The sequence below is a fragment of the Amborella trichopoda genome, chromosome 3 (genome assembly GCF_054954075.1).
Source record: "Amborella trichopoda isolate Santa Cruz 75 chromosome 3, AtrichopodaSantaCruz75HAP2 v2.0, whole genome shotgun sequence".
In the NCBI taxonomy this organism is placed as follows: Eukaryota; Viridiplantae; Streptophyta; class Magnoliopsida; order Amborellales; family Amborellaceae; genus Amborella; species Amborella trichopoda.
This window is the reverse complement of record NC_142338.1, coordinates 22574729-22599504: the sequence shown is the minus strand read 5'-3', so window position 1 is coordinate 22599504 and position 24776 is coordinate 22574729. Positions and strand designations below refer to the sequence as shown.

Sequence of the window (24776 nt, the reverse complement as noted above, 5' to 3'; positions counted from 1 at the left end):
GACCTACCGCACTTTCAGTGCTTCTCTCCCGTTTCTGTAAAAGAAAAATGGCGAAATTGAAGAATTTTTTGTTTGTTCCCATCATTTTCTCTTCGTTATTTTCTGTTATTTCATCAGAAGTTCATATTGAAGAACGATTTGAAGGTGCCTGCGTCTTCATTTCATTTTTTTTTTCTTTTACTGGTTTTGGCTGATTATGCTTTTTCCTTCATGAACTGCTTTGATTTGCTGTTAATTTTAGTGTTTGCTACGATTTTGATGGAAGTTTAAACACTATTGCTGCTCAAATGTCGTTTCATTTCGTATATTGATCAGATCAGCCATATGTTGAATTATTTGTGTTTATTTACTTTGATGTATTGATTTTCTTCTTTTATCAGTGGTTCTTATTTCATGTTAACCATCGCATCGATTTTTTACTTAATATGCTAGCTTAATTTTTTAATTTCTTTTTTCTTGAGTAAAATAAGTGACTTATTTTGTAAGTTCTCATTAATGCATTTGCTGATTAGGTGAGCAAAGTCTCACGACTCACATTTGTTATCACTCAAATATAGCTTGCTTCAGCGTTTGAAACGGATGGCAACGATAAGTTTGATTGTTCTTTATTCGTAGTTACACAGTCCCATTATTCGTAGTTACACAGTCCCATTTTGTGGTTTTCAGTGTTTAGTGGATAATGCTGCTTTATATATTAATTATATTACTTATAACGTGTTCCGTATAGTGTGATTGATCCAGGGAATGATGTGCATTTTAGTATCTGTTAATAAAAGAATGCTATGCTACGGAAGTATTTGATCCATAATATATGTCTGTCATTTCCAATTTCTTAATCGATTTAGAATTTTACTTATTGGATATGTGAATCAATATTCTATTGATTTCTCTTTAGTGGATATCTTGCTGTGAGCTTTAAGAAATATTTGATAACATACTAAATTTTACACTTTGAGAAGGTTGAATGACAATAATTGCAATTCCTTACAAATTTCTTTGTGTTTGTTTCTTTGGATATAGGGAATTAAGTGTTAGATCTAGGCATCAGGCACTGTTTATGTGTTCTTTGACTAAAGACCCTCAAAAAATTTTAGTATTCTTAATCTCTAAAAAGGTGGGGTAAAAACTGGTTGAAGAGGAAAATGAAAGACTCCCAAAGTTTTCTGATAATCCTCAAAACAGCTTTCTTTTTTTGTTTGTAGACCTTCATGCCTCTCTTCCTGATAATATTTGAAAGATGCAAGTACTTTAATTTTCACAAAGGTTTATTTTTCTGATTCCCCTATCTTTGGCTACAATATTTGAAATTACTAATTTTTTAATCAAACAATTTCAGATGTTTCTATAAATTGGATCACCTTAATGGCCTCCTAGATATGTTTTCTTTTTCTGTGAACCATTAATCCATCAAAACTCTTTGAAGAACTAGGTTTAAATATGCTGCCCTTCAATAATATGATTTTTTGGATTGTTTCACTATTGCATTTAAGAGATTGAGAAAGAAAACTCGTGTATGTGATCATGAGTGTGTGCGTGCCCATGTGCGTGTGCGTGTGCTTGTGCGTGTGCGTGTGCGTGTGCGTGTGCATGTGCGTGTGCGTGTGCGTGTGCATGTGCGTGTGCGTGTGCGTGTGCGTGTGCATGTGCGTGTGCGTGTGTGTGTGCGTGTGTGTGCCCTCAAGCACCACATTTCTGATACTCTTACAATCCTATCCTCGCTGTAATGAATACAAAAGTTGTCTGTGAGATATAATATTATTCGATAACAGGCTGAAAATGCCAGGATGGTTTTCAATTAGCTAGACTCTCTTTGGGTCTCACCATGGCCTAGGAGCATGTTAGCTCAGTGAGTCCCAAGTGGCCTCTATGAGTTTTTCTAGACCTAGACGAGTTTCCCAACAAAACTCAATTGGGGAAAATAGAAAAAGTAAGAAAAATAAAAAATTCATAAAACATGAATACAAAATAGAAAATGATGAAAAAATATTTTTGATAAAATAAAAATAAAAAATCATAAAATTTGATTTTGTTGGCTTACACTCTATACATAAAATATGCATGTAATAAGTCTAGCTCGATAATGAAATATGGAAAAAAGTGCGTTATACTCTTTCATTTTTTTATTAAGAGAATGCCACAAAATACAATAATGACTAAAATATTACTAGATCTAGTGATATGATTCCAAAAAATTATTCATATGAATTTAAATTCAAAACTGAAACTCACCAAAAATGTTGAAACCAATCCTCCAATCTTTGCAGTCAGTGGGAACCAGTGCCTCCAATCTTTGCCAAAGAGTCCTCAGATACCTCAAATCTAATTTCGATGGTAAAAAACAAGCCTATGGTTTGATAAAGAGCTTAAAAATAGGCTTAGGTAACAAATTTTGACCCAGATTGAGCTGGAGTTGCAAAGAAATTGCGAGCTTTCAAACTTCAGCCAAATCCCACTTCAAAAATATAAAAGCCCCTCTTAAAGGGAAAAATGATTGGACTCGGTGAGTTGTGATAGACTCAGTGAGCCTGTAAAGAGACTTGGCTCGGAGACTTGCCGAGTCTCTAACAACTTGCCTGAGTTACTGCAGTAATTCAGGTGAGCGAAGCTGCAGTACCCACCTAAGCAAGAAAAAGAGGGGGGGTTTGTTAAGTGACTCGGCCGAGTCTGAGCTGAACTTGACGAGTTCTTTTACACTGCTTCAGTTCACTTTTGTTGCTGTCATATACAACTGAATGTTGTTTCTTGACCTGCTCAGCATTTGGCTTGGAAATCCTTGAAAGTACAAAGTTAAAATAGTGATATTTTTGCTAGAAATGAAACAGAATATTGGATATCCTGCTGATGATGATTGAGTGGTGACTTTGTCAATTTATGGTGAATCCTTGATGAATGCTTTTAAGATGTAGATATATCTCATATCTTAGATGTCAGTGTGTTTCATTTATTTTCTGTTATATTTCTCAGTAAACTTTCTGAATTTCTTACTTGTTATAACTAAATGATTGACTGGTGTCATTTGAAAACAAATATCGGTTGGCAGTTAGAAATCTCGGCAAGATAGTGAGTAACCATCATACATCCCACAATTGCACCAGATAACGGGATACACAGCAACCAGATAGCTATTCACATAGTATTGTATGTGAACCCTAAAGCTATTGATTATCCGAATCTTTTTTCCTATTCTATTTCTTTTGGTCCATTCCTGGAGTTTGTAGAGTGCTTCCCCTAAAATAGGACACTGGATGCCAAGGATACCATGGAATCAACAATAAGCTTGAATTAAGACTCCATAGGAATAAAGAAAAACAATAAGCTTGAAATAAATATAGTGAATCTTTGGTATAATCATCATCTGATGTCATTGGAATGGTATGTATAAGCAAAATGTGCATATACGTTTGAACATCTTCTTGGAGTATTTCACCCAAAAATGTTGTCTTGGAGTGTGCACTCTGGATTCAATATCCAGGATCTCTATTTCTATGTCAATCTGTTGTTGGATGTTACTTCAAAAAATTTTCAAGGCATTCATATTTTTTAGCACCTTCCATTCCTTCTGTATTTATTCCAATGTGCAATTCACCCTGTAGCATACATTTATGCTGGGAATTTCATTGGCCTATTGAGTCATTTGGTAAAAAAATTACATTTCAGAATAGTGATTATAGATAACTGTGATATCAAAAATGTTGACTCCAAACTATTAGAGGGTCTGTGGACAATGGTAGTCTTACTATATGTTTGACTAAGTTTGAATTTAATCGACTAAGTTTGAATTTAATCTTTTCTGTGATTTGCTGTTTTCTTTATTCTTCAGAATATATTGAAGATGGCTGGGAAAGTCGTTGGGTAAAATCAGATTGGAAGAAAGATGAAAACATGGCAGGGGATTGGATACATACTTCTGGAAATTGGAGTGGAGATCCTAATGACAAAGGTACTTCTTGTCCCTACAGCTGTATGCTTTAGAGATGTCTTATCAGATGTTTTGCACACTGAATTTTATGAATCTGGCTTTTAATTGGAGTTGGATGGGTCCTAAAGGTCAATTGGCAGGTGTATGTTTTATGCAAGAAGCCTATTTGTGATTTTATTTCCAATAGCGAATTATCACCCTTTTTCTTTTTTTTTCAAGGACTCTTCTCCTTTGATCTCTCTCTCTCTCTCTCTCTCTCTCTCTCTCTCTCTATATATATATATATATATATATATATATATATATATATCTCTGTGTGTGTGTGTGTGTGCGCTTTTCAAGGACTCTTCTCCTCTGATCTCTCTCTCTTTCTATATATATTTATATATACATATACATATATATGCATGTATGTGTTTATATATATATAAACACATTGTCAATATATATGTCTATATGTGTGTGTGTCTGTTTGTGTGTGTGTGTGGATATACATTGATAAACATGAACGTCTACATGTTTCATTTGTGTGATCTGCGTTCTGGTTGCAGGGATTCAGACTTCTCCTGATTACAGGTTCTTTGCCATCTCTTCACAGTTTCCTGTGTTCAGCAATAAGGGCAAGACATTGGTCTTCCAGTTTTCTGTAAAGCATGAACAGAAGCTTGACTGCGGTGGTGGGTATATGAAGTTGCTGAGTGATGATGTTGATCAAAAGAAATTTGGTGGGGAGACACCATATAGGTATTCATCATAAGTGTTACCATATCAAACTTTCCAAGAATGGAGAATCATATAGAAATATTTAATTCAGAGTTTCATTGTTCTGTGTCAATGGTGGTAGATTTAGACCGATATCAATGGTATTTCGAGTTTTACATGCATTGTATTTTTAGATTTGGTGTTTTGATCCTTTTTGTATCATTGTAGCCTTGATGTGGTGAGTCTCTGTATATATTAGGTATCACTTGTATTATTTGGCAAGTCATAATCCATTAGCTTGGTCGTCATAGTCCTGCAACTGAAATGGTTGTGGTTATTTACATAATGTCTTTTACTCTTTCTCTTGAGCACTATTTTTAACTTTCTTCTCATGTATTAATTGATGCGAATTCATCTGACCTTGCCTTCAACTTTCTACTTTCCAGCATTATGTTTGGACCAGATATCTGTGGCTATAGCACAAAAAAGGTCCATGCTATCCTCAGCCGAGATGGGAAAAACCACTTGATAAAGAAGGATGTGCCCTGTGAGACAGACCAGCTTACTCATGTCTATACCTTCATCATTCGTCCTGATGCTACCTATAGCATTCTTATCGATAACCAAGAGAAAGAAACTGGGAGCCTTTATACAGACTGGGATTTGCAACCTCCAAAGCAAATAAAGGATCCTGAAGCCAAAAAGGTACAATGAATAAAACTGAATTACTTTCCTTTGTTTAATTCCTATAGATGCATGAATGTTGCTCATATGCAAGCAAATTTCATTTTGCAGCCAGAAGATTGGGATGAAAAAGAATACATTCCTGACCCTGAAGACAAGAAGCCTGAGGTAGGTTCATTTTGCATTGTGAATTATGACCTTGCTAATGTATATGCCTAGGATGCCTATGTATCACTTTCCAGTTTCATATATATATATATCCTGTCAGCCCACGGGCTGAAAACTACAGTGTCAACCAACAGCCCAGATTGAATCTAGGCCCAATCCAATGGTCACGACCTCATTTCGTATTTTGAATTTTCATTTTTTTTATACAAATCTAAATCACTTGAAATTTTTAACATCTATTTTTACAAAATATTAGAATCTAATAAAAATATAAAAAACATAATTCAAAAAATATAAATTGACCAAAATACCCCCAAAACTTTTCTGTTTTGGTCAATTTGAAAAATATAAGAAAGTTTTCTATTTTGACCAAAATACCCTTGAAAATTTTCTATTTTGACCAAAATACCCCCGAAACTTTTTTATTTTGACCAAAATAAGAAACTTTTCTATTTCTTATAATTCGAAAAATATAAGAAACTTTTCTATTTTGACCAAAATACCCCCGAAACTTGGGGTATTTTGGTCAATTTATATTTTGTGAATTATTTTTTTATATTTTTATTAAGTGCGCTTTGATGATTAGAAAGTATGCCTAAATTTTCAAATGTTTTGGATGTGTACAAAAAAAATTAAAATTAAAATACAAAATAAGGTCGTGACCGTCAAATTGGCCCAGATTCAATCTGGGCTACTGGTTGAAACTGTAGCAGTCAACCCATGGGCTGACAGCATCCATTCCCTATATATATATATATATATATATAGAGTAACATTCTAAAATTTTTCTTTTGAAAAATAGAAGCAGTCCAAACTCTGAACCCTTTGAAGGCTTTCCCTTCTAAAGGCAAAGATTGCTCTCCTCCTAAGTTTCATCAGTATACAATATTAATTAATAAAACATTAATAATACAGTTCTTTGAATTGCAAATATTGAGTTCACTAATTTGCTGAAATCCATTTGTATTCAAATGTTGATTTTTTCTTTTTTGATATTTATGTCATATGCTAATTTATCTCTGAACGTATAGGTGACCAATTAGGTTATGTTCTATTTTCTTAATATCCTTTTAGCATAAGATGATGGCTGATTGAAACACTGTCATCATTCTTTGAGTTTCTTGTCCTTTCCTTGATGTATGCTGTATGACCTATACCCACTGTTTTACGGCGAATCACTGGCCAATTTGATGCTATGCTTGGGTTCATCACACAATTCATATTTACTTAGTTCCCTTCTTTTTATGAACTTTTTAATCAACTGACCTTCACTACCTGCACTTATGTAGGGGTATGATGACATTCCAAAGGAGATTCCAGACCCTGAGGCCAAAAAGGTACTTTCATTTATAGGCCTTTGATGTGATTGTGCTTGTCTCTATGCAAGTTACATTTATGAAACTAATGAATGCTTTGTTGAACTTTGTTTCTGAATTATCTCATTTGAATGTATGGAAACTGTTTTATATCACTTGAATGTGTGGATGCACTGTCAATCAGCCGGAAGATTGGGATGACGAGGAAGATGGTGAGTGGACTGCTCCTACCATTCCAAATCCTGAATACAAGGGTCCATGGAAGCCCAAGGTTTGTAAATTGTAAACAACATTGTCTTATTTATATTTTTTGTTCTTGTGTTCCTGGGTTATTGGTATTTGGTGTTCTATGGTGAGACAACAATAAGACCAGAATATTAAGAGAACTACAAATACCAGAACATACAGCTACCGGTTTTGGAGAAAACATAGTAAAATTTCCCTGCCAACACATCTCTCTCTCTCCCCCCCCCCCCCCCCTTCTTTCCCTCTTGTTTTCTTTCGACAAGCACTCGTGTGCACACACACATATCTGCAGTCAACAACAGGTATCAAGCTTGTCCTAGTTTACCCCCTTGCAGAGATAGAGAAAGACACTTATCTTTTTGGTCTCTCTCTCTCTCTCTCTCTCTCTTCACACACACATATATGTCTGTGTATATATATATATGCATATGTATATATATGTATATGTTTGTGTGCATATATATATATATATAAAGCATATATGTGTGAAAAATGATTCTGTAAAGCTGATTGGCCTATAGCATAGTATAGGCCAGATGGTTCAGATTAAAGGGGAGGACAGCTGAGAACGACAGACTCATTTTGCCTCGAATGTTTTATGCAAGTTCTTTTTCTTTTCTTGTTTTTATAATTTTGACCTCCTAGGTGGGACCTACATTCGTGCAAAATTTGGGATCCATTAGACTCCTACTTTTCTTAAAATCCTAATAATATTCATGTGCAAATCTGGGTCATTTGTTTCTCTCTGAAGAAGATTGTAAAATATTATATAATAAATAAATAAAATTAATTAAAAAAAATAATGAAAAAAGAAACAAAATATGGTTCTTTTGAGCAGAGATAAAATGCGATGAATATGGGTGCCTTTCATTTTAAGAAAGGAAAAATATGGGGGCCTTTCATTTTGAGGCTGAAGGGGTTTGCTCAACCACATATTATGTATATTTATGTCATTATTACCAGATTAACAGTTAAAAAAAAACAAATTGAGTTCTTAAAGTGTTGGATCTAGTTGCAATGACATGGATCACCTGCACTTATAAAGTTCCATAAAACCATTTCTAACTTTTTTATTTTATTTTTAGAATTTTTTTGTATGGGCTTTTTCATCTGGGCCAACAGGATGTTTGTGCAATGTTTGGGATGAAACAAATGCCTGTGATACCTGCAAGCTGGGGAAGGGTAGACACATGTAGTCAGACTGCCTTACAGTCTGCTCTTGCTCAAAACCACAGCTGAAGGGAATCCTTTGCACCCCAAACTTTGGGGATAATCTCTACTTGTCCTAGTGCTCAAGTTCACAAAATAAATAAATAAATCATTATTACACAAGTCAGATGTGCCTAAAACCAGCTCCACGAGTGAACACAAACTGTCCATATTTCAGACAGTGAATCTTAGAGAAAACAAGTCCACAACAAACACACACACATGTATGTGTCAAGAGTGTGACACATATGTATGTATATATGTATGTATATGTGCACACCCACACGCACACATGTATGTGTCAAGAGTGTTGTCATCACACACACATATGTGTGTATATATGTTTGTATATATGTCCGAACGGGGAATCTGATATTTACAATCCTTCAAAAATTGGTAAATTTTTTATGTTTCTCAAACTTTGGAGAACTTGGTTAAGCTCAAAACTGTGGCAGTTTTGTAATATTCTGAAGCTGATATTTTGATGGTAGTAGTAATACTTCACGATACCAGTAGATATTTCATGGCTTTTCCATGTTGTTTTTTCCCATCTGAGGTGTTCTAGCATCATCCCATTCTTTCCTAATTGTAAATCAGTCGTCATGCAATGAAATCAACCTTTTCTCCCATGTTATTCATTACTTTTTAAGTCAAGGATCCAATGTTTATGAATTTAAGTATCAAGATGATGCTGACCTATTTTCTGTTGATAAACAGAAAATCAAGAACCCCTCTTACAAGGGAAAATGGAAGGCACCAATGATGGACAACCCAGGTATTATAATGGTTACATTGATTGCTTGTCATATGTTCTTATGATTAGTAGATATTCTTCCTCTTCATCTTCTTTGGCTATGTAATTTGGGGATTAAGGTTTACTCAAAGAGTTTCTTAGCTACTCTATTGTCGTCCACTTACCAACATAAAATGTTATTCAGATTTCAAGGATGATCCAGATCTTTATGTTTTCCCCAATTTGAAATACGTGGCCATTGAGTTGTGGCAGGTAAATTTTGAGAGGCTTTTTCTGTTTGTGTTTATTTAGATTTGTACAATCTGTTAGTTATTTTATTACATTCATTTAAATATTCATGTAAATAATCAGGTCAAATCAGGAACTCTGTTCGACAACATTCTAATTTGTGACGACCCTGAATACGCAAGGAAGTTTGCTGAAGAAACTTGGGGAAAATACAAGGATGTATGTTGCTTATGCTTATCTCATTGGGAACTTCAAATATTTTCTCTTGATTAGTAATGGTTTCTATTTATTAGAAAAATAAAATAAACTTCTTTTTATAGGAAAGCCAAAATAGGACATTGCTTGTATGGGAATTGGTATAACATCTCAAGAATGGCATTTTGTCTTTCACAGGCTGAGAAGGCAGCGTTTGATGAAGCTGAGAAAAAGAAACAGGCTGAGGTATTTTATTGGAAGTTTCCATTGTATAAATACATAACTTGGTTGTTTATTAATATTTCATAAAAATATTTATTTTTTCATTTCTTGGGATTTTTTATTTTCTCCGTGACAGGAGGAGGCTGAAAAGAGTGATGCGGAAGAGTCAGATGTAAGTTTTTAAAAAATTGTATCTCTTTTATAAATTGAAAGTATCTTAAAATGAGTATTAGAAATAGTTCATGGTTACATAACAGAGATAGTGGTTAGCATGGAAGAAACGGCCCAAATTTTCAATGCTTCCCTAAGATGTCCCCATCAGCATTCAAGCTCCCTACAAAGTTAAGTCCAGTGTCCAAATAGGAGAGCTTTTCCTAACTTTCTTATATCCCATGTATTGGAATTTACCTACTTCCAAAATCTTCATCTTCTTGACAACATCCTCTATTCCCACCTAAGCTCATCCCAGTGTCGTGGAAATAATATTTACCTTGATTTCTTTTTCTGTGTCCCATTGTCATTTCAAATATTTTATCATTACAATTTATCTAGAACCGTCAAAAGATTGTTTCACTTAAAAGGCTGAAGGTGAGAAAAATTACATTTACAAGAAACAATGAGACTTAGAGATTTGGATTGGTCCCAGTGATGTCTAAGGGACCTAGGAAGAAAATGAGGTACCCATCCAATATTTGACCTGAAATTTAGCTCTATTCTTTTTGCCTTTCTAAAAAAATAGGTTTCTTTTCCAAATTTCACAATAAATGAATCAAAGTATAGGCTCTACACAGCTTTGATTTGGCTGGAAACCATGCTTTCCAAGTTTGAAAGGGCATTAAACATAATTATGTGAACTAGATGTCTTTTGTTAGGCCCTCTATTTTATGTGAAATCATGACTGCTTCAGAAAACATTTCATAGAACTTATAGACTCAACCACTGATGTCATTGTATCCAGATATGATATCTGTGTGAAACTAGAGTCAACAATTGTTGTATGTGCCAAGGGTGAGATTCCCTTGTAGCATGGAGTGACCAACAAAGCCATAAATTATTCACTCTCATAGAAAACCACCATATTCTTTTTTTCGATATGTTGCAGGTTGGTTTGTGGGCAATTCCTGTTGTTTAAAGATGGATGAAAATCTATAAGTGTGGAGTAATACTTGTGTGGTACAATATTTACAAAGATCCTCGTGTACAAGTTTCCCTCTCTCTCTCGCTATATATATATATATATATATACACACGCGCGCGCACATACGTACATACATACATATATACATTCATTCATTCATCCATATATGTATATACATGAAAACATCACTAGTATGCTCTATCATACTCAAGGTCAGTTGGGAATTTGTATTTCCTAGCTCATATATTTTTTGATAACTGTTATTGTTTCAAGTTATCAAAATGTACACTTTGTCAAGGTTGGGACAATGAGGTAGGTAAGGAGATTGCAAAGCAAGCAAAATTACCTCAGAGTTGGCTTCACGCCATGTATGCTGTATGGTTGCCAAAAGGCCTTGGCATAAGTAGAAAATTTCTTCGAAGACTTTCTTTTGGAGAAATGTGTTTCTAAGATGCTGTCTAACCCCTAAAAAGAGTGCTGATTCACTTGTCCAAAAGACAACATTAAGAGAAGCTCCTTTGATAATGAGTGAGATCACCCAGCCTAGGTTGAAGAGGGAGAGACCCTGCAAAAGGTTGGGACTCTGCTAGTTTGGACAAATTAAGAGTTTATCCAATTTAGACAGAGTCCGAGAGGATGGGTTGTTAGACAAAGTTAAAGTAGTCCCTACAAAAGGAAGATCTACAGCAGAATGTTGGTGCATGAATTCCCTAAACTCAACCATGCTAGCCATGAACCTTCCACCTCTATTTTTTAACCGACTAGCAGGTGTTGTTGAAATCCCCTTCTACAAACCATGGAAGAGGAAAGCAAGGAAAAGCTTTGTCTAATTCATGCCAGAAAAGGCTGCAGAGGTTGGGGTGCTTTGGTTTTGGGTGATAGACAGTCGAGAAAAGCCAAAGAATGTCCTGAGCAGCATTCAAACTAGATTAATATTGAGAAAGAACCAATTATGGTGTCAATTGGGGTTAATCACAGGTTCCAAAGCCGACCAAGTAAAAGGTCTTCCTCCAAGATCAACAAGGAAGTTATAGTCAAATGCATCTTTTTTGGTTTATGAAAGAACAAGGATATTGGGATGATACTAATGTGCATGGGAGCTCATTGAGCTCCTTTTGATGGGGTCACCCGAGCCCCGTATCTTCCATATGAGTATATTCATATGACGCTCTGTAATTTCACAGTATATTTTATATATTGCTTTCTCATTCATTTCTCGGGTGTATTGCCTTGTGGGAGACTTTTTCAAATATTCCACATCATCTTCCACTGTGCCCCTTGAATGGTATGGTGATGATCTTCCTTTCAGTGTTGGTTTCTTTCTTATCATATGATCGAAATTAGAGTAGAGTGAGAAGCTCTTTAAAGCTTGTTTGCGGATTTGATATGGAACTTCTTTTGGAACCAATTGGTTAAGAGACTGAATGTTTGAATCAATTATGGCTCTGACATTGAATTCTAAACAGTGTGCCAAAAAATGCCGGGCGGCACCTAGGCAGTCATGGGGGTCCTGGTCACACCGCACCTAGGTGGGCGCCCAGATTTCTTGGTGGCCTAAGGCCTAGGTTGAAGAAGACGGGCAGGGGAATATGAGTATGCATCATAAAATATTAAAAATTCCATAATCCAAAGTTCCGAACTATTGTAAACTTGTAATAGATTACTAGCACAACCAAAAATAAAATATAATAATAAATTAGTAATACATGCACAATCCATAATCCATACTCCATGCGCCATAGTCCATACCATTTCATAATATGTAGCTCTTATAATGACACAACCATACAGATATACACATAAGAGTAGAAAATAAAAAGAAAAGAAAATATACCGTCTAAGACCTTAAGAGTCAAGAGTCTTCAGTCATCATTAGAAGAAGTGGGGTAAGCCTCATCATATTAATCGGAGTCGAGTCCGTCATCAGTCATCTCCCTCTTCAACATGATGCTTGTCCTCTATTTCTTCTGAATTTGCCTCTTGCACCTGTTCTTCTACCACCTTTTACCTTGGGAATGTTGGCTGCTCTACCTGGTGCCTCTTCACCCTTTTCTTACTTTTGTGCTTTATTAAACTCAAATATTGCTTGATCTCCATTGTGGTAGCCTCAGGAACATTTTTACAAGGGGCAACATCCCCTTAATATTGGCAAAGTATTTCTTGAACTAGTAAATACCCCCATTAGTATCATTTCCACAATAATTATACCTTATACAATTTTTCTCATTTGGATTTGGGTTATGGCCACACTTGCAACCCGGATTACCACTTTTAGAAGAACCTGGAGAAGATATTTCCATATAACAAGGCTCCTTTTCTTCCTTTCTGGTTTTACCAAATTCAAATATTGTCTATCTCATCCCTACAGGAATCTTTTTATAAGAAGCAACATACCCTTTAATACCGACAAGATATTTCTTGAATCGGTTAATAATTGGTATCTTTCGCAAAAATTACACTTGATACAATTTTTATCGTTTGGATTTGAGTTATAACCATACTTCCAACCCGGATCACCACTTTTAGAAGAACCAGAATAAGACTTATCCAAATGACAAGGTTCCTTTTGTTTCTTTTTGTGTTTTACCGAACTCATATATTACTTATTCTCTTCTTTGATAGCTTCAAAAATGTTTTTACTAGGGGCAACATTCCCCCTAATACCGGCAAGGTATTTTTTGAACCGGTTTGTACCCCCGTTAGTATCTTTTTTGCAATAATTACATCTTATATTAATTTGTCATTTGGATTTCAGTTATAACCATACTTTTAACCATTTGGATTTCAGTTATAACCATACTTTTAACCCAGATCATCACGTTTAGGATAATCTGAAGAAGACATTGAAATAACAAATAAAATCTCAAATATGAAGATTTTTAACTAACCGTTCTGCTCGATCTTCAATCTTCAATGTTTGAGATGTTTCCCAATCACAAATACTTCCCAAAAACCCACTAAGAAGCTTCAAAATCTACAAAATCAAATCCAAACCAAAATGACGACGTTTGGATCGCTTTTTGTAAACTCTAAGATACTCGATCGATCTCATAGAAATACAAGAAAGTGATTTTTTTTTTTTTTAAATTCCACTCCAAAAGATAAATAAAGGGGTTTAGGTCACACAAGAACCTAGCCCCTCACCTTCCCCCTTATTTAGGGGAGAAAAAGATGAAAATGTCCCTCCATGAGAAGAATTTAGTCCCTAGGCCCTCGCCTAGGCGGGCCCTTAGGGTCCGTCCAAGGGCCCTCGCCCAGAAGGGCAGCCTAGGCCTGGGTGATGCGCCCATGCCCCTCTACCTAGGCACTTGGCGGGCCGCCTTTTGAATCACTAATCTAGATAAGTTCTTGCCAAACCTCTCCAACAAAGGCACATGCTATGAAAGAGACGATTGTATTCTTCAATGTTGGCCTTCTGGAGGAGGGACTCGCTGCATGCATGAAACCCGACATTTAAGCCCTATCAATAGCCAAAAGCCTTTTATTGATGGTCTATCCATGTGAACCACGAGGCCTTAAGGTATATTGGTTTATCCCATATGACCTCAAGTGTTTAATGCAAGGTGGTGAGTTTGAGATTGTGAGCTTATTTTTTACAATTAATAAAATATATTATGTTAAGTAAAATATATGTAATTTGATAGTCCCTTTCACTACATTAAACAAATTATGGTGAAATGAAAGGATGTGACAGCATGCAAAAGTTGGAAAGGTCATGAGCATAAACTTACCTTTTTATTGTTAAGAATAGAGAAAAACGAAACGAGAAGAAAAAATTTGCAGGCCCTGGGAATCAAACTATGAACTTGACAAAGACCAAACACAAGCTCTACCATGTTGAGTTTTAGTATTATATGTCAAACATTGCCCAAAACTTATATTAAAGTGCCAATATTGTACTTGGAAAATGATGTCAGCAGACACGTATGGTCACGCATTGGGGCCATGTCTCTAAGAGTCAACATGCATGCAAGTGTCGACACGTTATACCAGCCTCTATATGGAATGTTGGGGTAATACTAGTTAGAGGAGGTCTCCATGAGTTCCCATCCCAATATTGGAAGATGGTGACGGAACTTCTAAGCCCCAAATCCTATTAGAATTTGTTCCCCAAATACAAGGAGTTCTCAATTAGCCAAGGATCAAACCAAGAATTAATATTTTAACCATCTCTTATGAGCCATTTGCTATTTTCCTTTATTAATGATCATGTATTCATTCCCAGCCCAAGATTCACTACCAACTATTCTAGAATTCCGTATGGAATTTCTCCAAAAATACTTCCTTCCCATTTACTGTCCCCACATAGATTAGCTTTTACTTTCCCATTTTCATCCAAGTCTTGCCAATGGGGACCTGCTGATGCCTCTTATGTGTTTCATACCACCTTTAGGGATTTTGCAAATGGTGTTACATCTAAAAAGATTTTGATATTTTTGATTTTGGGTTACAAAGGAAGTTAATCTCGTGTTTCTCTAGTGTGTCAATGATGGTGGGTGGTAGTTTGAAGACAGGAACCTGAAGATTTGGGATTTGGGTGAGGCATGGGGTGAGCAAAGTGAGTCTTGTAGTGGACGAAGTATTTCAAGTTTCGATCCTTTACATCTGGATATCTTTTTCTCAATAATGAGTTGACACTCAGCAAAGTTTGAGGGTAAGTCTACCTTAAAATAGTGGAAAAGTTAATATAAGAGTATAAAGTTTGCATTTTAAGAAACTATTTATCGGGTTTCAAAGGTGGTGGAATTGAAAAAGTTTGTGTTTTTTATTTGTTTATTATGAGGATTTTTAAGACTGATGTAGGATTGGATGCAGAAAAGGGAACGCTTTTAAGAGAGTGCCGTAAGTGTTTGTTCCCACTACCGAAGATGAGATAGATCATCCGCATAAAGGAGGGGGGAGGGTGTAGTTTCAGCTCGGGATCCTAGCTGGTTGGAACTTCTTGCGCTCTTTTTCTTTTTTGATAAGCTTGGAAAAAATGTGCAAGGATAAGGGATCCCCTTGTGTAAGCCCGTTTTTCCCTTAAAATAGTCAAAAGGGGTGTCTTTGAGGAGGATGGAGCATTTAGGTTGATACACATTTTAATTCAATACATGAATATATATCCAAACCCGTATTTTCAAGTTCATTTATTAAATTTAAACATTCCCAATTTCCTTTGTTGAAAGTTTTATGAAGGTCAATTGTTAAACGAAAGTTTTTTTTTCCCATGCTTTCTTGGTATACTATGGATAAGTTTAAAAGCAATTAAGATATGCTTGAAAATACTTCAGTTTTGTGGAAATGCACCATTTTAGGCCTAATGATATGGTTTGGCATTGCTCTGAGCCCCTAAGCAATGATTTTACTAAGTGACCTTATAGATCACATTGCAAAGACATATAGTCCTCAATTTGGTCATGGAAAGAACACCGTTCTTATTTGGGGTTAGAGTGATAAAGTTAAGGGATTGCATTATCTATGAAAGGTGTCTTATAGCTTGAGTGATTTCAGCACCATTATTTGCCAATACTTAGGAAATTGGGTAGCAAAACCATTGTGTCCAAGCAACTTGTTTGAGCTAAGACTCGTTAATGTATTTTCAATGGCTTTAGATGCAACCTCTCTTTGTAGAAATTTGTTTTCCTTTTTGATGATTTGAATTTAAGGGGTGTCAGATTTGAGGGATATGGGTTGCTTTGTCCTTGGAGGTTGTTGTAACTGTTAGTGGCTTCATATATGATTTTCCTCTTTGGTCTTGCTGATCGAGCTATTTTTCTTTTTGACATTAGAGATAGTCATTCAATACCTAGTAGTCATTGTTTTTGAAAAATAGAACTTGGTAGAAGAATCGCCTTGGGTTATCCAATCTTGTTCTTGAAAAATAGAACTTGGTAGAAGAATTGCCTTGGGTTATCGAATTTTTCCTTTACTTGTTTTGCAAAAAAAAAGACCCATTAGCTAGTGCTATGCAATGTTTGAGAAGACGGATATGGCCTCCTAGACAACCAGGGATCTGGGCCGCCTAGGCACCAAGGCGGCCTGCATTGGGGAGAGGGGCAAATCCTTGTAGATTGTTGGACCCCCCCACACCTCCCCCCTGTTTATTATATCGAATTGACATTTTTTTATTTAATAAGTAAGTTTTGTATATAATATATTAGTAAGAAGTCGGAAGTATAGATCAAAACATAAACATACACGACTTTAGACTGTAAATGAAATAGTACTCAAAAGCGACATTGAAAGATAAAAGCAACTCGAGATGTCCATTAAATCTCGCAAGTTACAAGTCATAACAGATACTTATAAGTCACAAAAAAAAAAGTCACATCCGACAATCAAAGGCCAAAACTGTAAAGGTAGTCTTTTTCACCCCACAAATATGATGAACTCAATTATGAGGTTGAGTTCCATCATCATCAGGGTCATCCTCCCCTTCCACAGAAAAACCTTATTCCCTTGTCTCCTCTGAGTCTGCATCCTCCTCCAAAATCGTCCTCCTCATCATATGCACCTTCTTCTTCCCCTTCCCCTTTCCCTTTTCCTGAGTTACTTCCTTCCCCTTTCTTTGTGTTTGGGATCTAGTAGCTTTCATAGTGCTCGATGCCAAACCAGCTGCCTCTTGTACTTGGGTCCATGTCAAGCTCTCTCTCTTGAATATAGGCTTACCCCTGGCATCATGCTCAACCAACTATTCGCTTGTTGGATCTAAATCTTTCACAAGTGTGGGGTCTTCAATTTGAAACCTCTCTAGATGGCGCTTCTTCAACCTTGTGTTGTACTGAACGAAAACAAGGTTGTTCAGTCTCTTCTGCTCAAGTCTATTTCTCTTCTTTGTATGTACCTGTTTCATAGTACATCATTACCTTATTACAATTCTTTACTCAAAAAAAAGTATCGAGAAAGTTATTGTAATAAATTGCTAGGCGATGAGGGTAAATAAAATATTCATCATCTCAAATGTGTTGAAGTTGCACTTGCAGCCAGACGATGTACAAGTCAAGTTGAAAACACGCTGCGCCATCCTTTGCAAGTTGGGGGCAGATGAGCAATGGTTGGCCCACCAGAGACTATAATACATTTAAAAATAAAAAATAATAGAGTACATATATCTAAGGAAATTTAGAGTTTAGAAACGCAGAATCAAGTTAAATTTAAATGATAAATACATCTTCAACTTACATGAATATATCTTCACCCTTTGCCTTACTGCAATGTCTGTCCCAAGTGTCATCATAGAGTAACGATATAAATCCAATTCCATAGACACTTTGTCTTGATCTGAGTCGGGTTGGAGCCTCACATTGCACTTGTTAAATGCTTTCATGATAGAATCCCTTCTGTCTATCTCAAGATCAAAATAGAAATAAGCAGGGTTGAGATAATACCCTGCTAGGTGTAGGGGTCTCTCCGACTACATATCCACTTGTCATCTACAATTTTCAAGATGGGGCCATATCGTTTTTCATCGTGCTTCAAGTTCTGCTTGATTTCTTCTCTTGCAACCTCCATTGCTTTGAAAATATGCCCTATTTCCAGTTCCTTTTCACTATCAACAAGGCGAATAACTTTCACAAGTGGCTCAAAAATATGGAGGCAAAACTGAACCCCACTCTAAAACTTGGGTGCGACCACTTGCTCCCCTTCCAATCTTCAGAGACAAACATGGTTCGGGGCTTGTCTCTTTGCTTATTCAAAGAATCCAAAGACAAGAATGAAGTGACAAACCTGGTGATCCCTTGCCTCACCAAGTCAGTCCCATTTGTAAACTTCCTCATCATCGTCAAAACATGTGTGGCTATAAATAAAAACTATTATAGCTCTATTTTTTCTAATATCTTACGCACCACTTTCTTTGTGGCAATTTTTTCAAGCATGAGATCTATTCAATGAGCCACACGAGGCGTCCAGAAAATGTGTGGCCTCGAAATCTCCAACATTCTACCAGCTGCCAGATTGGCCAGAGCCATATCTGTGACAACCTACACAATATGTGCCTCCCCCACCTTTGCAATGCACTGATCCACAACACTCTACATGAAAGCGACATCATGAATCTTATTGGATTCGTAAATGGACTTCAAAAAAATGATTTCCATGGGGCAATTAACTAATAAGTTCAAAACACTCCTACGCCTCCTAGCGGTCTACAAATCTGTCATAATAGTCACATGACATCTGCCCAAGCATCCTTGTGGGTCTTCAAGTAGTCATTTGTTAATTCCACCTCTTTCTTCAACAAAGGCCCTTTGAGCTCATAAAGTGTGGGGCCCCTATATCCTAGGCCAAAACTGAAGTAATATCGAGGGAATTAAATAAGGTATGCACAATAAAAAATTTTCAAAAAACTTACACAATCTTTCATTTCATCTTGGGGAAACTCCCACTTACTACAAACTATAACAACAAAAATTACAATAATCTTCAACAAAAACTATGCCCTCATAATTCGAGCATAGTTTCTTACAATTCGAATGAAATAAGATATAGCAAAATAAAGACTAAAGTAACAATGTGCATGAGCTTAAAGTATCCAATGGGAAGTCGATTTCACTATAACCACTGTGCGAACACCACAACGATATGATTACAACTCTTGACTATCACTCACTCTCGATATTGCAAGAAGGGTCCGGTTTTGATCTAATATCGGGAAGCAAATAAATCTTACCACCACATGACGTAGTTCTAGTACTCATATGGATCCCAAAAACATGTCAAGATTGGGCATAGTTCCATGTGAAACAAAAGGTGGGAATTCAATCCTAAAACAGGCTCGAAACGCAATAGTTTCGGCCCTAGGTTTTAGCTCAAAGGTCCTAACCACTATGGGACCAAAAGGACCAATTTCGGTGCATGGAGCTAAGGGAGAGCTCACTGTTATGCTTCTATGTTAGCATTTCCAACAACATAGAGGTCTCAACTATTTGCACAAAAATAGCATAAAAACTATATCTACATAACACAAATTGAAAAGCCCTTATAACTCTAACACTTAACCACTTAAAAGGAAACTTATGAATGAAATATGCTCACTGTTTTTCACAAATTACAGCAGCCAATCTATCACAAAACAGTAATCACAACTGAATGATAATTGCGTGATGAGGTTGCATACAACATACCTTCATCTTGGGTGAAAGGCATGTAAAGGGTAAACTCTATTTGGATCTTAGAAATGGTATTGCAAAGGGGGTCATGAGAATTTCCAGCAACACTTCTTAGACATAACAGCAGCCAGAACTTGGCTTAACAGCAGCCATCACATAATGGATGGTGCGTGATGAAGCTTAGGACACAAGGGCTTCATCATGAACATAGACTTAGCAAAAATCAAAGGGCTTGGCTACAAAAAATATTATCTTTGAAGTGGGTTAGAGAAAAGTTCAATGAGTGGGGCATGAGGCCCTTTTGGAGAAGGGATATGAGTTCCAAAATGAAGAACTAATGAACCATGAGCCAAAGGGAAGGGGTTCTATTTATAGTTTTTTCATGTGGGGTTTACGTCTTAGATTAGATCTCAATCACGCATAGAGTGATCCAAGGGTTGAGAGAGGTTAAATACCTAGCCTAGCTAATCACCATTGATGGCTATCACATGGATGATGATTAATGATCACACCCTTATCATCATACCCACATACTACCTCCACACACTTCCAACAATATCATTTGTGCCCTTTATCCTTAATTTTTAAAAATCATTCCATCTCAACCATTGATTTTATAAACATGAAATCTCCACCATCAATAAGATACCTTCGTCATCGAGTTTAAATGCGGGTGGCATGCCACCCTTATGGCTCATTAAATGTGAAGCTTCCTCTTCACTTAATCCTTAGAAAGGTCCCTTTCAAAGGAGGGGGACATGTCATAACTTGTCCCCTTATCACTTTCACACCAATGAGAGCTCTTTATTTTAGATTTCTAATGGATAACCCAATCTAATTAGATGATAAAATGATTTAAAAAAATGGAATCTCTACATTCCCACATGTGAACTCACTCATGTTTTCATACATGTGCTTCACACATGTGCCACAAAAACACATTACACTTATCCATGTTATCTATTACATCCAAACAAGGGTCCCATGTCAAGTTTTAAGGTGTTCGTGTCATGCTTATTGGGCAATGACATTGCTGCCCTATAGGAAGCACATGTGGCACACATTGGCCATTTGTGTGCCACACGCCACATGTGCGGACACCTTAATTGGAATTAGTACACAATAAATTCATCAAAGCATTTTCCTTTGAAAATAAAATTCCCAAAAGTCAACTGAAATCATGATAAATTATTTCTTATCAAAAAATTAAGGTTTGGCACTTCTCATAAATCTAGGGTGGAAAAACCCAGTTCCATAGGTGGTCGGGTCGTATGGTACTCCACTGGGCTAGACCCAAAAACTCAAATCCAATTTCTCAGACCAACCCAATAGACCCCTATGTGTCACAAACTTCAGTCCGAACATGAGTGGGCCTATCAAAATTGACTGATAGTTGGATGGACTCCAAGGTTGTTCAGTGGATTACAGGTGCCCCCTTAGGACATGCACTCTTGCGAATGTGGGGGTCATCTCTTAGCACGCGTGCACGGTTTTGATAGGTGGATCTTACCTTATCAGAATGGCTTACCAAAATACGATTGTTTGTGCACACACTATGAGTAAGCTACACATGTCAGGGTTTGGGGTTTATGTCCTCTTACGGCCCAACTATAAGCTCACTATATATATATATATATATATTTGATGGTCTAAAAATTGGATGGTCTTCAATACTAACAGTTGTTTTTTTCAGGCAGATATATGAATTTCTTTTCTTTTTTAGGTTGGTCACTTGGGCTAAGGAGGTTATGTCCCAAAAATTTGGGGTCCTAAAACACTCCTAGATAATATTTTAGTAGTGGAAGTAAATGTATGTTATGCTCCTGCAGGAGTATATCTTCTTTGGGTGCGCACACACGTGTTGGTGCACACACACATATATAGAAAAGTTTTTGTAAGGCCTCATCCTTAGCACAGTGGGGTAGGCAGCATCCTGCAATGTCCATGTATTTTTGACAATACAGATTTGTTTACTTTATTTGACAAAAGATGGGGGCATGAGAAGCCCTGGTTACCCATTTATTACTTTTTCATCCTCTCTATAGCCTTCTTCCGTGCCTCTCTCTGTCCCTCCCCCCCCGCCCTGAAGATTTAACCTTCTTCTATGGTCACTTTCTTAACCTTCTTCTATGGTCACTTTCTTTCTCTCTTCTCTTTCGCCTTGTAAATCCCGTCCCGAGCCTTGACCTCCATTTAGAAGAGCACAGACTGTTGTGATCTTCTATTGTTTTCTTTGCTGCTGTCTTCTAAGGAGTTCTTTGTTTGAGCTAGGAATTTCATCAAAGAACACACAATGGGTACTTCATCCTTTAGAAGAGAAAATCATGCTGATATTTTTATTAAAGATTAAACTTGAGGAAGTGTTTGGGGTGAGGTGAGGAATTGGTGATCAAAGATGTGATTGAGCTCCTTTGGTTTAGGGAATTGCCGAGAATCTCGAGGGAATAGCCAGAAAAAATGTCAAAATCGAGTTTACCGGCGAGTTTAGGTGAATTTCTCAACGAGAGTAACCGCTATTATGTGGCTGTTACAATGGAGGATAACCTGAAAAAATGTCTGAAACTGGAGTTTTTTCGATCTCGAGTATGTTTGGGGTGAGGTGAGGAATTGGGGATCAAAGATGTGTTTGAGCTCCTTTGGTTTGGGGAATTGCTGGTAATCTTGAGGGAATCACCAAAAAAATGTCAAAATCAACTTTACCTGAGAGTTAACTTGAATTTTTCAGTGGGCGTAACTTCTTTTTATGTGTCTGTTACGATGGAGGATAACCTGAAATAATGTCTGAAAATGGCGTTTTTTCAGTCTCGTTTTTTCTTTGTGATTTGAGAGAGAGAGAGAGAGAGAGAGGCTTGAGAAAGAAAAAATGTGGCAGGAAGGAAACTGGGGCACCATATTTCACCAGTTTCCTTGTGCCAAATCTTGACCATCAAAATAATTGGTTGGTGCAGATCAGCCCTACTTCAATGAGAAGGCTGCAGCCTTCTAGAAAGTGCCTTCTTTCTTGTTTTTTCCTTTTTTCTTTTGTGTGTGTGTGTGTGTTTTGGGGGTCCTAACTTTGGCTGTATTTGTTTAATAGATATTCTTGGATTATTTATTTAGATATTTTGAAATCTCGGACTTAATTTGTATCAAGTTTGTGTTGTAGCATATAGACAGCTTTGCCTTTCTTCTTCTTCAAAACTTTATTCTATTGAAGAGCAGTCTCTTACCATTTATTGTTCGAATCTAGAATTGACTAACCTTGCATATGGCAACAGGAAGAAGAACCAGAAGAGACTGAGGCTGAGGAGGCTGAAGATGATGCTGACAACTCCAGCAAACATGTGAGTATTGTTTTCTATAGTTTACCATTTATCTAACCTCATTTTTGTTTTAATTTGAATATTTAAGTTTTGGTACCATGTGAAGATACAGACGTCTTGTTTCTTTGTTGTTATTGTTTGTTTGCTAAAAAGATTTGAGGTTACAAAACAAACTGTTGACTAGATTCGTTTTCTGTTTTTTGTTGTGTTTTTCTTTGTTTCATCACGCAGGATGAACTCTAGACTTCCCTCCGTGGGTACTTCACATTTTTGCAATAGAGGTTTGTGGCTAGGGTATCAACTCTGGAGTTTACTTATCCTTCTTCAAAAGGATATTCATGCTGATTTGTGAGGTTTGAATCTTTGCAAAAACTAATTCAATAAGAAATTTTCTCGTACAGTTCATTGTAACCAATCATCTCTCTCTCTCATACATGCTCTAAAGCAAGGAAAATAATTCAGAAAAAAAGAAAATCAGTTCTTAAGTAGGAAATTTGCCCCTAATGCCAGGATTAAGATGAATCTATTTTTTTGTTTTTTGTTTTTTGCTTTGTTTTCATATAGGGAGGGGATTTTTTATTGTTTTTTTTTATTTCTCACACCCGGCACTGGGGGTTCATATGTGGTCATGTCTTTCATGTGTGTGCTCATGAGGCTCAGTCCCGTTCTCACAATGGATTTGATGGCAGTGAAAAGGGTGAAAGCCTCGACGCAACGGTCTCCACTATGGCCTCATTGAGGCGTTTCATACCCACATCCTATTTGGTTAAGAGGATTATAGTATACTTTCGATTGAGTTTGATGGGTTGGATTCACATTCTCGGAGTGAATTATTTCAAATTTCAGAGCATTTTATTTTTAAACGCTCGCTCTCTCTTTCTCTCTTGCACGCTCCCTCTCATGCAAACAAATTCAATAGAGAGGTCTTGGGCTACCGCTACCTGGTGATGAAGATTTTCCTTTTCCATTTGATTGTTAAGTTGAGGCCGTAGTTAGAATGTGAAGCCGTGGTTTTCCTTTTCCATTTAAATGTAAAGCCCTGGTTTTCTAGACAGGTGATAGGTAAAAATCCGAGCGGTCCCTCAATAACTTTTCGGCATGGTTCAATACCAAATAAGAGAGAGAGAGAGAGAGAGTTTTGAAAGGCTTTGTGCTCTGATTAGTGTGCGAGGCTAAAATTAGACTAGCTCTTACAGCAAACAATCATATTTCAATGGCCAAAAGACTGTATACTCTTATGGAGCATTTACTCCCGCAGGTAACACTTAATATTTGAGGAATTTTAGGATCCCAGTTTTTGCGTTGTATGCTAACCTCAAAAAGAAAATTTCACTCTTAATGCACTAGGAAAATTATAATATTCCAAGATTGAACTGAAAATGTTCAATTTTTTGAGGGTGAGAATCAGGTTTATAAAACTCAAAATTCAGATTTTCCTCTTTTGAAAAGAATCGTCTAGTAATTCTTAGGTAATTTCCAAACTTTTATATCAGAAAAAAAAAAATATATCCTCCCAAGTGGGTTTGCTGACCAAGGGAGTAAATGGATAGCATGCTCTTTGAAAAGCACAAAATCCACGCCATTAAGTTGCCCATTTCTTC

General features: G+C 36.5%; 1 protein-coding gene across 6 annotated transcripts; it reads left to right on the top strand.

Moving 5' to 3' along the window:
• The first annotated feature begins 8 nt into the window (after positions 1-8).
• On the top strand, positions 9-24109 carry LOC18437267 (calreticulin). 6 transcript variants are annotated; one of them, XR_966770.3, is made up of 15 exons: positions 9-144; positions 3821-3940; positions 4471-4663; positions 5068-5326; positions 5417-5473; positions 6763-6810; positions 6974-7060; positions 8962-9019; positions 9183-9250; positions 9350-9445; positions 9620-9667; positions 9780-9815; positions 23131-23196; positions 23407-23528; positions 23865-24109. XR_966770.3 is itself a non-coding variant. In XM_020669121.2 (15 exons), exons 1-14 carry the CDS (start codon positions 48-50, stop codon positions 23416-23418), a joined length of 1245 nt encoding a protein of 414 aa, XP_020524780.1. In that variant the 5' UTR covers positions 9-47; the 3' UTR covers positions 23419-23456; positions 23865-24109. The 6 variants fall into 6 exon arrangements, 4 of the variants coding, with proteins under 4 accessions (XP_020524780.1, XP_088716475.1, XP_006847544.2 ...); XM_020669121.2 differs by having other exon boundaries at positions 23407-23456; XR_002281506.2 differs by lacking the exon at positions 9780-9815.
• Positions 24110-24776: the final 667 nt, after the last annotated feature.